The 17,260-nt window shown below is 42.9% G+C and overlaps 1 protein-coding gene across 1 annotated transcript in view; it reads right to left on the bottom strand.

Annotated features, from left to right (window-relative positions):
* Nucleotides 1–363: 363 nt before the first annotated feature.
* Nucleotides 364–17,260, bottom strand: part of Mettl15 (methyltransferase like 15) — a 232,631-nt gene continuing 215,734 nt past the window's right edge. Inside the window, exon 6 of the mRNA XM_023704232.1 lies at nucleotides 364–433. Within this exon, the coding sequence (XP_023560000.1) occupies nucleotides 399–433 (35 nt within the window). The 3' untranslated portion in view covers nucleotides 364–398. The remainder of the gene's footprint in view (nucleotides 434–17,260) is intronic.

Genomic DNA, 17,260 nt, shown 5'->3' on the forward strand with positions numbered 1-17,260 from the left:
CAAAGGGGAAAGGTCAGTCGCTGAGTGCACGTGCACTGTCATAGTTCAGAATTATAATTTTTGCTTGAGGCATCCCAAATGTAAAATGAAGTTGTCACCATGTTGACTTCTTTACACTCTTTCTGGAGTGTCTAGTGACAGGAGTGCTTTGTTCTTCTGGAGTTATAAGTTACCAAGGGAAGGGTATTTTCAGGATCCCGTAGGCAGCCAAGGTGAGGCCTGAGACCATTGTCAAAGAAAGCCAAATGGGCACTTCCCTTGGGACTTGAGGGCCAGCACAGGCTGCGGGGCACTGGAGGTGTTGGGTGGACCCTCCTCCGTGCAGGCCCGGCTGTTTTCTGTGGGCTTCCCTGGCACGGCTGGCTACAGGCTGCATTGATAAGAGTAGAAAAAGGAGCTCAATTCATGAGACAGAAATCATCCAAGGAATTACCTAGAACAAAAGCAGAGGTCAAGACAGTATGGTCAACAAAAGGGAAAAAAATATATACACATGACAAACATGAGCACGAACCAGAGAGATTTCTTTTCCAAATTTGGAAAAAGAAAAATGATAGAACAAATCTTGTCTACCAACTGAACAAAAATAGGTTAAAGGATGACTTCCTAAGAAACATCTATGGGTGATGTCCCCAAAGGACATCCAAGGCAGGTGTTCACAGACAGAAAGCCATAGCAGCGACTCATGTTCTCAGCAAGCAGTGACAGCTCCATCAAGGGCAACCAACTTCCTAACTTGGGCATCTCATGAAACTAAGACTGCAGACCTGGCAGCTTCACATGGACTTAACTCAGCAGTTTTCTGTCAAAATTAAAAGGACAACAGCCACCACTGGGCATGTCATTTATGGGGTGGGATTGCCAAGTTAAAGTTCTATGTTTTGCATTAATGAAAGCTTGACTATTTTTAAAACATCAGCTCATTTGGTAATGACCTACCCTTGACAGCTATTCACACATAGATTTTATACTCACTGCATAGACTCAATGTCCCTGGTCCAATGGAAATCTCCCGGGTAGCAAGACTTCAAACAAGCCACAGTTCTCAAGTGTTTTCAATTCTGTTCAATTCAACAGTGAGTGAAGCTCATTTGGGGAAAACGCTTGCCTTCCAATGCACATTATTGTGGTTAGCAAGCATGACAGCTGTCTCTGTTTAGCAAACATTTTCGATCCCTTGACCACACTCATCCACAATACTGGATAGAGCCTGATTGCATCCACTCTCACCTGGGTAAAAGAAACCCCTCAGGTGCCAAAAGCTCATCAGTGAGACTGCTGAAAGCGGAGGGGTCCAGGAAATGCACAACTTTGGGTTTAGAGAGGAGCAAGGGCAAGTGAACATGGACTCAGCTGACACAGCTGGCATTTAAACTGCCCCCGCCTCATCCCCCGCAGCTCTCCTCCATCTGCCCAGAAGGTGCTGGAAGGAGGTCAAGCAGGGAAGCCAGCGCTGTTCTGGGTGGCACCTCCTGGGGCTCAGCTCTGAGCAGAGATGGCCCTGGGTGTCAGATGGCTCCTCCTTGCTGCTGATTTTAGGTGTGGTCAAAGGCCATTATAGCCTTAAAATATGAATAGGCTTAAAGTGGCCCTGGGCACCGTGAGCAGAAGCTGACTGCTGCTGAGGAAAAAAGGGGGTGGGATGGATCTGTTCTGCGCTGAGCAAGTCACAGCGAGCTGTGGCCATCTCTCGCGGAGGACCCCATTTGCAATTCTGAGCCAAATTGTGCGGCAGTGTTTCTAACTCTACTCCGTAGGTGTCACAGAGCTTCTAAGAGCAGAAGGAAGGGTAATTCCAGATGATGCAAAGCCAGTTAATTGCAGCAATTTTTTGGCCTTATAGCCTATCTTGAAATTTCACATTCCACATCATAGAATGTAAACATGTAGCTCCTGAGTTCAGGTACCCGCTTGTCAAATAGTGTGAGAAACATACCCATTTGGCAAAAGGTTCACAGAAGACTTTGGGGATTCCGCAGGCCTCCTTTGGATTTATACATCCTGTATTTGCACAAATTATATTATATATATAATTTGTGCAAATCCAAAAGTCTATATGACTTTTGTTCGTTTTTATTTTTGGCATTTCATTTTCAGCGAGCAGATATAATCTGATATCTGATTAAAATATTTTATACCTTAATATATAGAATTTTATGTTAAGGTCAAAATGTGTATAAAAAAGGAAGAACATTTATTAACTACTTGCTAAATATCTACTTCTACTATAGTACAGAATTAGATATTATAAAATTTTAACCAACTAACTCCAATATATATGAGATAGAGATCAATGATTAAAACCCTCATGCAAATATAACACGCGTGTGTTATGCAGAAGGTTTCTTCAGAAAGATGCAGGGAATTTCACATTGCCTTTCTCGCAGCACCCACTGTGGGTGAAAGCCAACAAAATTCCCTAGGCCCCAAAGCGCAGAAAATAATTTCTACTCATCAGTGACACTGCGTTCTAATACTAGGTATTCCAATAGCATTGAGTTCTAGGCAAGAGTGCTAAATACCAAAACAAGTAAATAATATTTCTATTGTTTAATCTTTTAATTAATGACTTTTACCAAAATCTTGGCAGAACTTCAAACTGAACACAGAGCCAGTACCCACTGTCCTGAGGCTGTCAGTGAGCAGATTCTCCACAGCAGCGACTGGTCGCCTCAGGTCAGCACCTGGGGGGAGGGAGGGAGAGAGGAAGGAAGGAGATGGGTGCAGGAGAAGCCACAGAGCCACACAGCCACAGCACAATGCACAATTCTGATGGGAGCTCTGCTCACTGCATCCCAGCCCCCCTAGGAAGGAGACCAGAACTGTTGGGGCCATCTTACCCTGGGACTTGGCCAGGAGCTGTCCACCGCCAGCGTTCAGTACATCGGGGAGGTAAGGCTTACCTGTGTGGGGTGACGAGTCCAGATAATACCCCACTCTGCCATTAGGGGCTGAACTGTACATTGTATACATTATGTGCAGATAAAAATAGAGACCATCTGATTCCTTTATGGTCCCCGGGAGAGACCAGCACAAGCCAAAAATTGTAGGAGAAAAGAGCAAGAACCTACTGGGCAAGCCATAGGAGATGGCTTTACCATAGAGCAGCGACGGGATCACTACAAAGATGAAGCATCATTAGTATCTGTGTGTGTTCTGCTTCCCTTCAGAGCAGAAACTTGTCACGAGAAACAGATGTAATTATTGTCAGCGCATGTGGGCCTCTCAGTAGTGGAAGGTTAGAGCTGAAAGACTGTGCAATGTCTTGAGAAGGCGTTGGTGCAGACAACCTCTATCCTCTGCCATCTCCAAGACCTCACTCCTTTTATAACTCCATGCCAGAAAATGTGAGTGAAATATCAAAGAGCACAGAGAAGAAAATGAAGGCCAGGCATGGCCGAGCCTGACTGGTAGAACGCACAGATTGAATGCACCCAGGTCTGCACACTCCTCAGCACTTAGACTGCTGCAAGTGAAATATTTCCTAACACTTCCTGCTCCGTTCTAATGCCTCTACAAAGATATTTTTCTTTGTTACATACATGCCCATCAATGGGAATGACATTGTTGTGTGTCATACTGCCTCGTGACAACCAAATCTAATTTCTCAAGGCTGCTCCTTCCTTCCCTGACTGCTTCTCTTCCTGCGTCCCTCTTCTCACTAAAGGCCTTCATGCAGTTTAGATCCTAAATATGCCCCTGAAAGTCTCATGTTTTGAGGGTAGTCCTGGTCAGAAGAAGCAGGTTCTGGGGACAGGAGTGGAAAGGGTACAGCAATCTGAGAGGGGAAGACTACCCTAAGTGTAGGCCACACCAACCATAGGATTCTAGACGGTGGGATGAAAAGGGAGGAAGGAAGTGTCTCCATTTTGGCAGCACTCCAGTCCGCACCATGGCCCTTGGACAACTGTCTTGTTTCCTCGCCTCTCCATGTAGACCTCCACGTGCGACTCCAGGGAGCCACCAAGCCTTCAACCCCCTTGTTGTGTGGCTCTCTCCTTCCTGGGCAGAGAAGGCTCTGGACACTGGGTCTCCAGTGTGCAGATGGCCAAGAGGCTCTCAATCTCTTCAGACAGTCATGGACTTCACTGCCTCTGACCCTGTAAGCCAACCTCATGTGGGCCATATAAATATTTCTATGGGTTCTGATCCTCCAGAAAACTCTACATACTATAAACATAATCATAATAAGGCATGAACACAGCTAAGAAAGTTCTCAGCCTAAACAGGAAAGTTAGACACATAAACAGGTAATTATAACACAGTATGAATATATTCAAATTTGGATATATATGGATATTTTCACATATAGTAGAAGCAGGGAGAGCAGCAGTTACACAATCTAAAAGGAAAGACTCCCAGAGGAATAGCATTGAAAGGTGGTAAGGGTGCTAAGGTGGAAACCTTCAAGATGCCTCTCGTGGTCCTCATTGACTGTTGTCTGACTGCTTGCAAGGGCAGCTCTTGGTGAACCAGGGCAGCTCTTGATGACCAAGTGAGGACTGCAGAGATTAAGGTGACAAATTCTAAGACCAGGTCATAGAAGGCATCACGGATTCTGTCTTGGTCTCTTGGATTTCTTGTTCTGAAAGAAGCCAGCTCACAGGGTGTGAAAACTCTCAGGGAACTGATGCTGCGATGAGTTAGATTTAAGTGTCCCCCAAAGGCTCACATTTGGAGATAGGGCCTAGTTGAAAGAGTGGGTCACTGGGGACATGAGCTGCAGCCAACCATTGATTGAACAGACAGAAACTGTAAGCCCAAGTCAGCACTTCCTCTGTTAGTTGCTGTTAGGTGCTGAGTATTGGGTCCCAGCAACAGGAAGGCAACAGAAATATCTGCAGAGAAGCAGTGGAAAGGCTGCTGGCCCACTGGGCTGCTTGCCAGTTCCTGACTATGGCCAACACGGACAATGAGTGATGCTATTAAGGTCGGGGTCAACGCATTTTTGCAGAATTTCTTAGACTTTTAAGACTGAGCACTATTTTATTGCCTATATATAGCCCATGTGCATATGTGCTTTATATATATCACACACTTACACATAACATTTTCTGTATTCATCCATCAATAAATATTCAGTTTGCTCCACTTTTTGGAGCTTTTTAGAATAATGCTACCAGGAATGTGGGTATACAAATGTCTCTTCAAGAGCCTGCTTCAGTTCTCTCAGATATATACCGGAGAGTGCTGGATCATGTGTCATTTTATTTTAATGTTTTGAGGCACTTTCATATTGTTTCCAAGATGGCTGTGCCATTTTACATTCCCAGGAAAAGTGTGCAAAGGTTGTAATTTTTTCACATTCTTGCCAGCACAGGTTGTTTCCTGAAACTGGCTTATTTATTCCTGGCTGTCCCTCCATGGTGGCTGTCCCTCCATAGTGGCTGTCCCTCCATGTGGCTGTCCCAGTGGCCACACAGTGGTAACTCACTACATGTAGTAGGTCGCTAACTGGTGATCAGCTTGTTACACTCAGCTGAATTGTACTAGCATGATGCTGGGTGGGGAGGTCCACCCGAGGACTGCTGCTAGTAGCATAAAAGGCAGAACAAGAGAAGCCGTTTGAAAGGCTGTTAGGAAGCTCTTTGGAGAAGCTGCTGGTTCTCTCGGGCTGTCTGTTGCTGGACCCTGCTGACTTTGCCCCACCATGCTGACTTTCCTGATGAGCTTGGCTATTCTGGTTATAGGAAGAGCTTGGGACCTCGTTGTCACTGAGAATGGCTCTGGTTCATTTTGGCGGGAGCTCTGATCCTCATTTTAAGCATTGCTTCTTAGCTCCAGAGGGGAAGATGGTGCACTGCTCAGCCTCCTGGAGAAGCTTGTCACATTGACTTTCCTTATAGGAACTCAGCTTCCTCTTCTCTGGAGGAGCTCAGGACCTCACTGTGCTGAGGATGGCTGTGGGAGTTCTGAGGGAGCTCTGGTTCTTGAGCATTGCATCCTATCTCCAGTTCTGATTCCTCAGCCTGCTAGCACAGATCCTCCATCCTACTGGCATAGACTTTCTAGCTTCCACAGTGACCTTTGGGTCTTCCCAGAGCAGAGCCATGAGGTGGGCCTGCATGAAACATTGCCATGGGCTCTGGGCCTCCAACTGGACTTGTGAGAGGCATTGTTATGAGCTCTAGGGTTTCAGCTGGACACTGTCGGATATCAGGATCCAGGCCCTCAGCTGAATTCCTTGGTCCTCAGTGTCTGGACAGATTCCCTACACTATTTGTATATGATTCTTTGGGTGATTATAAAAATAAAATCTATAAATCACCAAACCACAACAAAACTAGGGTTTCGATGTGCATCTCGCTGATATTACACTTTTCCGAAGTTTGTTAGCCATTTGCATATCTTCCTACAGAAAAGTCTGCTTAAGCTTTTTCCCACTTTTGAGTTGCTTATATATTGGTGGTCGAATTATAGATCTTTCTTTATTCTGAATACTGACCCCTTTCCATATGTGGGACTGGCGCTGGTTTCTTGGATTGCATCGCCTTTTCACTCTGTTGATTATTCCCTTTGCTATGCATAGTGTTTTCAGAGTTGAAGTAGTATCCTTTGCCTAGGTTGGTTTTTTGTTGTTTGTACTATTAGTGTTATATCCAAGAAGTCATTGTCAAATCTAATGTCTTAAATCTTTTTTCTCTTTTTTCTACCATAATGTTGGGTCTTACATTCAGATTTTTAACTCAGTTTTTTATGTTAATCAGTTTAACAATAACCCACAACTGTCAGACCAACTGACCTAGTTTTTTATGGACACATAGTATTTGTTCATATGGAATGCAGCATAATAACTTGATACCGACATATAACGTGTAATGAGAAAGTTACGGCGATGAGCATTTCCATCATGTGGGGAAAGACCCAGCTTAACTCTTCTGCATGTGAGGCCCAGCTTCTCAGCCAGCAGTTTAAAACATGCTGTTCTGCTCGGGGAGGGCCTCCACTCAGAATTCTCCTGTCTCACTGCTCTGTGTCTTCTTTCTGTCAGTACCACGCTCCTTCAGTGAAAGCAAGCTTTCACTTTCATAAGGCAGCTTTGCAAGTGTTCCCTCTTCATTAATTTTTGGAAGACTATAGGGAGAACTGGGGTTACCTTTTCTTTAATGTTTCCAAGTGTTCTCAGGCAAGCCATCTTCCCTTCTGCTTGTGGGCTTTTTGTTGTCATCATTGTTGTTTTTATGACTGGCTCAGTCTCTTTACTTGCTATAGAGCAGGTGAAGGTTTTTGTTTTATTATTCCTTCACAATTCAGTCTTTATAGTTTCTGTTTGTAAGAATTTATCCATCTCCTCAAGGTTACCCAAATTTTGGGCACATTATTTTTATAGTAGTCTCTCAAGACCCTCTTTCCATCTGTGGCATTAGTTGTAATATCTCTTCCACTGATTTTAGTTATGCTAATCTTCCCTAATCTACCTAAGAGTGTCTCAAGTTTTTCTTTTCAAAAAACCAATTCTTAGTTTGGTTACTTTTGTCTATTTTTTTCTATATTTCACTTATTTCTACATGGATTTATATTAGATTTTTCCTATAGCCAACTCTGGCTTTAGCTCCTTCTCCTTTCTCCTATCCCTTTCTAATATAAAGTTAAGTTGATTTCAGCAGGAGGTTTTTCTTTTCAATGTATTTTTCAGTAGAAACTTTGCTTTCAGTCCTGCTTTTGCTGCATCACCTACACAGTATTTAGGTATGCTGTTTGCATTTCTCTCAAGATATTTTCCAGTTTCCTTTATTCTCTCTTTTCTGACTCACCAGTTGTCCCAAATGATGTTTAATTTCCACACACTTAAGAATTTTCCAGTCTCCAGTTGCTATTTTAAGTTTCATTTCCTTGGGGTCATAAAATATGCCCTTAGTATGTTTTCAGTCTTCCTATATTTGTTAAGACTATGACCTAACCTGTGATGTACCCTGGACCTAAATCTATGTCCTTGTGTGATTCATCAGAGGGCAATAATGGGTTGAGCAAACAGACGACCAGTAAAGAAAGAGGCTTGCAGCAGCACCGTAGGCCAGTCGGAGCTAATGACGTATATATAACTTTGTGTCCAGGGGCAGCAGAATGCATACTGGTCTTATGTGCACACAGCAAACCCCTTGTCAGGACCCCTTAATGTTGGTGTCTGGAATTGTTTTTCTGCATTTTTCACTAGTCACACACCATGCAAAATGTTTTATTCAGTTGTAGAATCCTTCAGTAAAAAGTAGTAGGAAGGACAGAAACAAATATGGTTCATCAGAGAGCAATAATGGATTGAGCAAACAGGACCAGTAAAGAAAGAGGCTTACAGCAGCGCCGTAGGCCAGTTGGAGCTAACAGCACACATGTAACCTCACAGCCAACAGCAGCAGAACGCATATAGTTACCCTCCTCTTTGGTTATCATTTGTGTGGCCGATCTTCTTCCATCCTTTTGCCTTCAGTTATGTGTGTCCTTATATCTAAAATGAGTCTCTTGTAGACAATTTATAGCTAGATCTTTTATTTAATCCATTCTTATATCTCTTTTTCTGATCTGCAAGTTGAATTCTGTTGGCATTTTGCTGATTGTTTTCTCCATGTCTTGTTTGCATTTTGTCTTCCTTTTCATCTTTTGCTGGATTTTCTTGTGCATTGTTTGTTGTTCTTTTTTTTTTTTTTTTTTCTTTTTTGTATTTTAGTAAGGGTGTTCAGGGTCTCACTATGTAGCCTGGACTCACAGTGATCCTCCTGTTTTCAGCTTCCCCAGAGCTCGGATTATAGGCACACGCCCCCATGCCACAGTCTCCATCAATCTCAATCACATCTCAGCTGGCCCTGGGGGCGGGGCTGGCACGGACGCCAGCAGTCAAACCCTGCCGCTGCCTCAGTCTAAACAGGCACTTTAGTCCGCTGAGCTAGTCTCATTTTCTTTTGAAGATCAGGTATGAAATTTGTGTGGCTATTATGTGTGTTAACATAAATTATTTTATTTATTCATTTATTTTTGTGGAACTGGGGACTGAACTCAGGTCCTTATTCTACTGAGCTATCTCCCCAGCCCCAATTATGTTATAATTAATGATCTATTTAGAACTGAAAATTTAATCACATAAAAATCCTATTCTTTTGTACCTTTCTATTGTTATTATTTTTATATTTAAATACATGAACATAATTTGATATTTTCTATAATTTTAAATTTTAATTTACATTTTAAATTCTGGATCAAAATTAAAAATGATTTATGGATCATGAGGAAGGTGTTACAGGATTCTCTATTTTTCTCTGTTTCCCTTTACCAGACAACATTATCTTTTCAGGCATTATGATGTTGCTATTTGGTGTCCTTTTAATTTTAACACTGAGGGCTCTCTTTTTTTTTTACTGTTCTATTTTTATTTTTTAGTTTATTTTTATGTATTTAGTACAGGGTCTACAGGGACTCACTACACAGATTGGACTCCTAGGAATCTTCCCAAGCACTAGGATTGGGGGCTTTCTTTCACATTTCTTCTAAAGCAGGTGTTTATGAATTCCATCAGCTTTGCTTAGCTAAGAAAATTTTCATGTAGCTTTCATTTCTTAAAGACTGTTCTGCCATATATAGTATTCTTGGTTGGCAAGTTTTTCTTTTTAACACTTGTAATATATCATAGCACTCCATAATGTTTCTGTTGAGAAATCTGCTGAAGAACGCAAGGCAACTCCCTTATATGTGACAAGTCACTTTTCCCTTTCTGCTTTCAATACTCTCCTTGTCTTTGGCTTTTGACAGTTTGCTTATAATATGTCTTGGTGTATCTTTTTTAGATTTATCCTAAATCTATGTCCTTGTGCAGACTTGGAATCCTGACAACTGCTATTTCTTCAAATGAGCTGCTTACTATTTCTCTTTCTTCTCCATTTAGAAATTCCATAATTTATGCCAGGGTGTGCTTAGTGGGATTCCTTAAGTCCTTTAGGATTTTCAGTTTTCATTATTGCTACTCTGTTTTTATAAATTCAAAGGAACCATCTTTGAGTACACTGTCTCTTTCTTTTATTTTTTTATTGAGTCTACAGTAATCTTTCAATTCAGTTATTGTGTCCAGACTTCTGTCTGGTTCTTTATTGTAATTTCTCTGGTCAGTGGTCTTATTTCATTCAGGCATAATTTTCTTAATTTAATTTCCTTTTCTATTTACACTTTCTTATAGTTGAGTTTCATTAAGATGTTCATTTTGACTCCTTTTCTTTTATTTCAGATCATCTCTTTATTGATATATTTTCTTATGCTTCTTAGCTAGCTGGACACTCGACAACACCATTGTTGATGTCATCTATGATGTCATGAGGGTGCCGGCTGTCCACGTAGCAGCCTACAGACTGGGCGGTCCCCAGGATCTCCTTAATGGTTCCAGAAAGTTCTCTGGCCTAAAGACCGGTGCCGCATCTGTCGGGCAATGTTGACAGTCTCATCAAAAGTGGTATTTCTGCTGTATTTAATGTTTTTCTGCTTCTGTCTGTCTCTTGATGGCTCCTTGAGGACTTTGATGATCAGGCAGAGGCAGAAGGCACCACCTCAATCTGAGCCTGTATGTTCTGAATGTTCAGTTTCACCGTGATCCGCAGGCCTTTCCAGTCACCAGTTGCCTTGGCGATGTCATCCCCCACTCTTTTTGGAGACAGACCCAAGGGACCGATCTTGGGGGTCAGGGCAGACATGGGGCCAACTTCACCACCAGTGCACCTCAGGCACACAACTTTAATCTCTTTGGGGTTGAACTTGGGCGGGATGCTGGAGGTGGCTGCTGTCAGATGAACCCGGATTCAGGACGATTGAAGAAAGTTGTACCTTAGCCTCCTCCTAGCTGAAACCCGAAAGCTTGACTCTTTTTCAAATCATATTTATTTCTCTCTGGTTTTTTGGGGGGGTATGTTTTAAGGTACAGCAGTGCCTTGGTTGATGAACTAAATTTTCTCCACAATTCTGGCCTCAAACTGAACTGGGTGAGAACTGAATCAAATTTCCCCGTGAGCTCAGCCTTGAACCTAATCATTGAATTTGATTTGGTTCTTGTATAAGTTGGTTTGCAACCAGAATCATGGAATGAATTAAGTGCATGGACCAAGATACCATTGTATGAGCTATGTTTCTTTGAATGTTCCAGGTTTTCATATTTTCCCCTCTGATTCTTCACAGTGGGTCTACACAAAGGAGGATATTGTCCACTCAGCCCGGCAGGATTCTGAGAACATCTCCAGCATCTTCTGGGCATGTGCTTCTCTTGCTTATGTTTTTTTTCTCCCCAATCAGAGATGTCTGCTGGTTTTCTTTCCCAGAGTACATAAAGTCTTCCTCCCTCTGGTATCTGTCTATGTACTTCAGGGTCTTCCAGGATCTGGACGATGCAAGAAACTTCTGGGCTCTCTGTTCTCTCACAGCCCTCAGATATCTAAGTTATGATAGTGCCCTGTGAACACTCTGGGTCACAGCAGCCAGAAAGCAGCCCCACTTAGTCCCCTGTAGAGCCAGAAAATAGGGTCATCTTTCCATCTGTCCTTTCTCTCCTGAGAGAGAAATCATGACTTGGACATTTTCTCCTGATCGCTTGAGGTCACGCACCTTGTGGAGGGGCAACATGATTTTCATCTCCCATTTCAATGCAGCTTTCCTGGGCCCTGTGTTTGCTTTGACTTCTTAGCCAGTTTCTGGAGTTCTCATAAAGGCTGTTGGATCATACACTATCCCCAGTGTTTCTTCCTAGGACTAAGGCTAGAACTGACTTGTTCTGGCATAATGTTAGATTGTATTTCAATGCAGATTTTAAGAATTTGCAGCTTCAGTTCAGCTTCACCATCTCCTGGACGTTGTTTTATGGGGAGTCTTGAATGGTGCAGAATGCTCTTCTGGGCTTTCACAGACATTTCTTATCTCTCTATATTTCTAGTCTCCAAGTGCTCAGCATTAGAACACCACACACATCTGACCTCAACTACTGGGTTCCCTTCTGGGTTGGGGGGTGGGGCTCCCCACTTCATGAATGAATTCATCCCACTGATGGACAATTTTACATGTCAAAATGTCTAGTTTTTACTCAACATGAATTTTAATTCCCAGTTGTACTGTTTCCACTAGCACTCCTAATCTTATCCATAAGGGACACTAGAATCACATTGGCTTCAGCCTTTTTAAAATGGCACGATGCAATCATGTTATGATGGACACAACGGTGCACTGTGCTCTGGCCCCCATCTGCATTACCCTTCTCTCCATGTTCTTGCCCCCAGATGAAGCACATTTGTTTCTGTCCTTCCTACTACTTTTTACTGAAGGATTCTAGAACTGAATATAACATTTTGCATAGTGCGTGACTAGTGAAAAATGCAGAAAAACAAAACCAGACACCAACATGATGGGGTTCTGACAAGGTATCTTCTTTCTTCAAGTATTTTTAAGCACCTAAGTTAAGTTTACACTTTCAAAAAATTCCCAATGTATTTGCCACCTATAATGATGGAAATTCAGTCTTTCCATTGTGAGTTTGTGAGAAGAATCTCATAATTTCCAGGCCCAGCTTCTAAATGATGAATGTGATTGATGCAACAGTAAGTCTTGATACTTTGCTCAATTCTGTCACTTCGGACAGGAAAATCTCAGCTATAAACTTAAGACCTGAGTTGAAGCCAGGTTGTGGCCACTACACAGTGCACTTTCTCCTGGTAACCAGAAAGGGACTTTCCCTTTACATAAACCAAATGGAAAAGAAAGAAGGAAAAGACAGAAGAAGGACATAGTTATGTGTCAAACACATTCCTAAGTGCTAAATCTAAAGAAACATGGAGAGACTGGGCATGGTGGCATGCAGCTATAATCCCAGCTTTTGGGAAGCTGTAAACAGGCAGATCACTACAACGCTGATCTAGTAGTGAGACCCTGAACACCCTGTAGACACTTCCCTAAAATACAAAAAATAAAGAAAGAAAAAATAAAGAAATGGAAATCCAAAGTTGGTGGTCCTTCTAGTCTACTCTATCAGCTCTATAAGTGTTGTCACCCTTCCAAAGCTAAAATCAAATGTTTTGCCTACAAAGATAATAAAATAAAATGAGAACTGCTCTATGTCGGCTGAACTAGGTGACTTTAGTGACCATGAGGTTCCAGCATGGCCACAGAGTCCAGCCTAAGCGTGGCACTGCAGGTGACCAGCTTTCTCAGGCAGTGAGCCTTTGGGACAGCACACCCAGGCCTGCGTCACCATAACCATTCAGATGACGCCTCTTCTTCCTAGGGCACACTTTAGACCAGCTAGCATGGGAGCTAGATTCTTGATTAATTTGCAGACTACAAATTACAGCTTATAGGTGGGTAGGTTATAAAACCAAAGAGACAGTGGTGTTTACCTGTGGACTCATTGCAGCTTGCCCTACAAAACAACATTATTTAAGTGATGTTTACATTCCCAGGCTTTTGGCTTGGGGATCCCTGTTCTGAAAAATGTTCCACCAGAGGAGAAATGCCACTGCACTGACCAGGAGTCACTGTTCAGGTCAGAGAATTCCCACCTATTGTTTTCCCCCAAAGAGCTGACGGCATAGCTTCTTTCTAAACATGCCCTGACCTTGGGAGTTTTTTTTTCAGAGGTCTTTCTCCTGTCTTCTCTTTGGCCTCCATGTAAATATGCTCAAGCAATTTCTTTCACCATGTGTTTACTTTGTCATCATTTAAAATGTTCTATCTAATCTCACAGACTTACACATACAGAAATCTCACGGCATTGATTCAACCTTGAGGGTCTATTACCTGCCAGATACTGATAGCTACCTTGAGTTCTCCACTCAGCACAGTTGACCAAATGGGCTCTCAAATGATGTTGAAACCTACTGGGAAGGAAATGTAAAATAATGAATAAATGTGTGAAATTATTACATTGAAAAATGCGATGGGAGACAGAAACAAGCCGAACATCCATCAGAGACAGCTTCAAGAAGCAAGTAAGGAAATACCTGAGATGGAGAGAGTTGAGACCTGAAAGGTAAGAAGGGGCAAAGATTTGAGGCGTAGAATTACAAGCACATTCAAGGGTCTGGAGGTAGAAATGAGCTGCAAGTGTTGGTGCCAGGAGGGAAAATGATGGCATGAAATAAAGTAGGAAACACATGGAGACCCAAGTCGCGGGGCACATGGGCCACGCTATGCCTTCCCTCGCTTGACCCTTGCACAAACCTGTTATGTCTTCTGGCAATGGAAAACCATGGCTCTGGGATTTAATCAAGCTAACAGCAAAGCTAAAGGTCATGGGGCTGGTCTGCACCATCGCGTGATTTGGATAGAGGATGTCTGCCACAGGGCTCACGTGCTTGAGCAGACTTTTGGAAGATGAATGAATTATGGCGGTGAAGCAGGTGACTGGCTGGTAGGAGATGGGGTATGATCAGATCTGAGGTGATCCTTGGGAGGGCAGCTGAAGGAGCTTATCTCTCTCTGCCCTGGCCGTCCTCTCGCTAAAACCTGGCAAACACGACATGCACAGCAATCCTACACTGTGCTCCTCTGCCGCATGCTTGCCTCGGGGCCAGCCATGGACCAACCAGACATGAGAACCCAAATAAATCTCTTCCCTTAAAGTTGCCAGTGTTGGGTATTGTGTCACAGCAACAGGAAACGGACTGAGGCACACAGATATTCCTAAGGCACAAAGGAGTCTCAAATTGCCACATAAATGATGTGTTTTGAATGACATTTGTGTTCTAGGTACTGGACTGACAAAACCTAGACAATTCCAAAATCTGTTGGAAAGACTTTTTTGTGTGTGCAGTCTTTCAAAGAGCCATCTTTATAACAAACAGTAAAGTAGGGATGAAATTCTATGGCAAAGGGTGATAACTGCCAGGCATTCATACAAGTCAGGATAAAAGGCGGAGGTCATATTGAGCCTTGTCTCTACAGACTGGCAGGCAAGTGCTTTGTGGGTAGCTCAGGGACGGGGACACAAAGCCTTCTCAGCCACTTCCATGCTGATGGCTTTTAAAACTTCTCAGCTCTAATAGGTCACGCCTTCCCAGGTCCATGGCGCTAAGTTCCTTCCACGGGGCTCTCAGTGATTTTTTCTTTGCAGCGTACTTTGAAATACTCTAAGCACGCATGAAGGGATTAGAAGTTCAGTACTGAATTAAAATTGAGTTTTCTAACTTGGAAAAAACATTTCGCACTTATCGCACCACTTACCAATTTCCCTTCAGCTTTATGTCACTGTATGAGTAGAGATAGTTATTGCCCTGACCTTTCTTGCTTCTGTTTGTTGAATGAGCTGAACTAAGGAGGATACAATAAAGTCAATTTGAGTGTTTCTTCCACTGCTGCCCTCCAGTCATTCTATCAGATCTCTCTTCTGTCGTCTCCAACCAATTCCAGGCTTTTCTAGGCATTTCTGGATAACAATATTTTAAAATACCAAAAATAAATCTAAAGCAACATCCAATCTCCTATTCAATCTTAGGCTTCTTTCTTCCCTGTGTGGCCTGCCTCAAGAATTCTACTCTTGTAGAATCCGGTTTTCCATCTTGTCTCTTCCTATTATGTTCTGGGTACCATTAGGTTGGATCAGAGAAAAGGTGGAGAGGAAAGGGGGAAAAGCAGCTCACCCACCGAGCGAGCTGCTGGTACCTTTCCTAGGTTCTGCAGACACTCTGGGTTCTGAAGGGGTGCCTTAGAGGCTTCTGTAGAGCTTCCCCTGGCCCCTGATATGCACTCCTCATCTGCTGACCTCCCTTTCAGCTTCCACTCCAGTAGCACACTCCGTAGCCCCATCCATGCCTCCTGTTAGCAGTGGAGGGGCCTTTGACCCATTGTCTTTGGCAACAATTCCAAGATAAAGAAGGTCTCTTTTGGCATTTCATTACACTGACATACAAGGCAATGTGCCCTGGCACCTCAATAAACATTCCGTCTTCTTTACACAGAGAGTCTACCTTTTGCCTTTTTCCATGACAGCGGATGGTGCTATGGACTGAACATGGTCTTTTCCCTCTGAAACCTGTGTTAGACTTCATCCTTCAGAGTGAGGTATTAAGAGATTGCAGACACAATTTCATTGTGGCCTGTAGGGCTGGGCCTTCTGCAGAACACAGCCATCACACCTGGCACTTGGCAGTATAAAAGTGGGAGAGAAGCTGCAAGCCACACGCACAGCACACTCCCTGTTCATCACCATGTGATAGTCTGTGCCACTTGCGATTTAGCCACTTAGCAACAAGACCATTACCGCATGCATCCCCTCAGTCTGGGACCGGAGCTGTGAGCCAGAGACAGCTCTTCGTAAGTTCCCCAGTCTGTGGAATTGTAGTATTAGCAAGAGGAAATGGCCCAAGACTGAGGAGTCTCTTCTTTTGACATTTCATCTGGGGGACACAATCACTGTATCTATGCTGGAACGAAATCACTAGTCCACATTGACCGACAGTGGTTACCTTCCCAAGTGGTGATTACTACTGTGCTATTGCATATTTCCATTGAGATGTGTCTTAGGACCTCAAAAGCCCTATCCTCAAGATTAACCAGTGCTCCTCAGCTCAAAATGGCCCTGTGGCAACAGGTAAAGCCCTCTCCCAGGCAGCACGATAAAAGTGAGGAGCCTGCTGAGCTGTGGATTTTGCTGCTGTCAGGTGTCCAGGTTCCCTGTAAAGCTCACCTAATCTCACCCTACATCACCCATGTGCTTGGGGACAGGATGAGGCTGGAGTGCAAGAAAGGATGTGTTGAGGTGTGCTCAGCTCAGCAGTACATATGCTGCAAATAGGTGAGCAGAGACACAGGACAGAGCAAGCATTGGGGAGGATTGGAGGAAACATGTAACTCTTACTGGTTAAAGCATGTTATATATTTGATTCAAGACTCACCACTAGCTACCATCAAGTCCATTCTTTCCTTACTAGTCAGTTTAAGTTTATCATATATAGAGAGCCTGCCATAAACATGTATACACCAGGAAGAGGAAAACTTGCAGAAGCATTTTATTTATTTATTTATTTATTTATTCAAAATCAAGAAACTTATATTCATACAATTAGAATTCTCAAAGTAGAAAGGGGCAGGCAATAAATATTTAAAGATTTAAAATTTCTGAATTTAGTTGAACTTCTAACACCACACTTCCAAAAAAATGAACCTTTTGCACAAGAAATTTGAATAAAATCATACCAAGACATACAAAAATGAAATTGTCCAAAACTTATTGTGAAGAAAAAAATCATTAAGGCATATACATAAAAAATATTAGCTATGGAAGAACAAAATTAAATAGCATCTTATTCCACAT

Source organism: Octodon degus, unplaced genomic scaffold (assembly GCF_000260255.1).
Source record: "Octodon degus isolate 3935 unplaced genomic scaffold, OctDeg1.0 scaffold00193, whole genome shotgun sequence".
In the NCBI taxonomy this organism is placed as follows: domain Eukaryota; kingdom Metazoa; phylum Chordata; class Mammalia; order Rodentia; family Octodontidae; genus Octodon; species Octodon degus.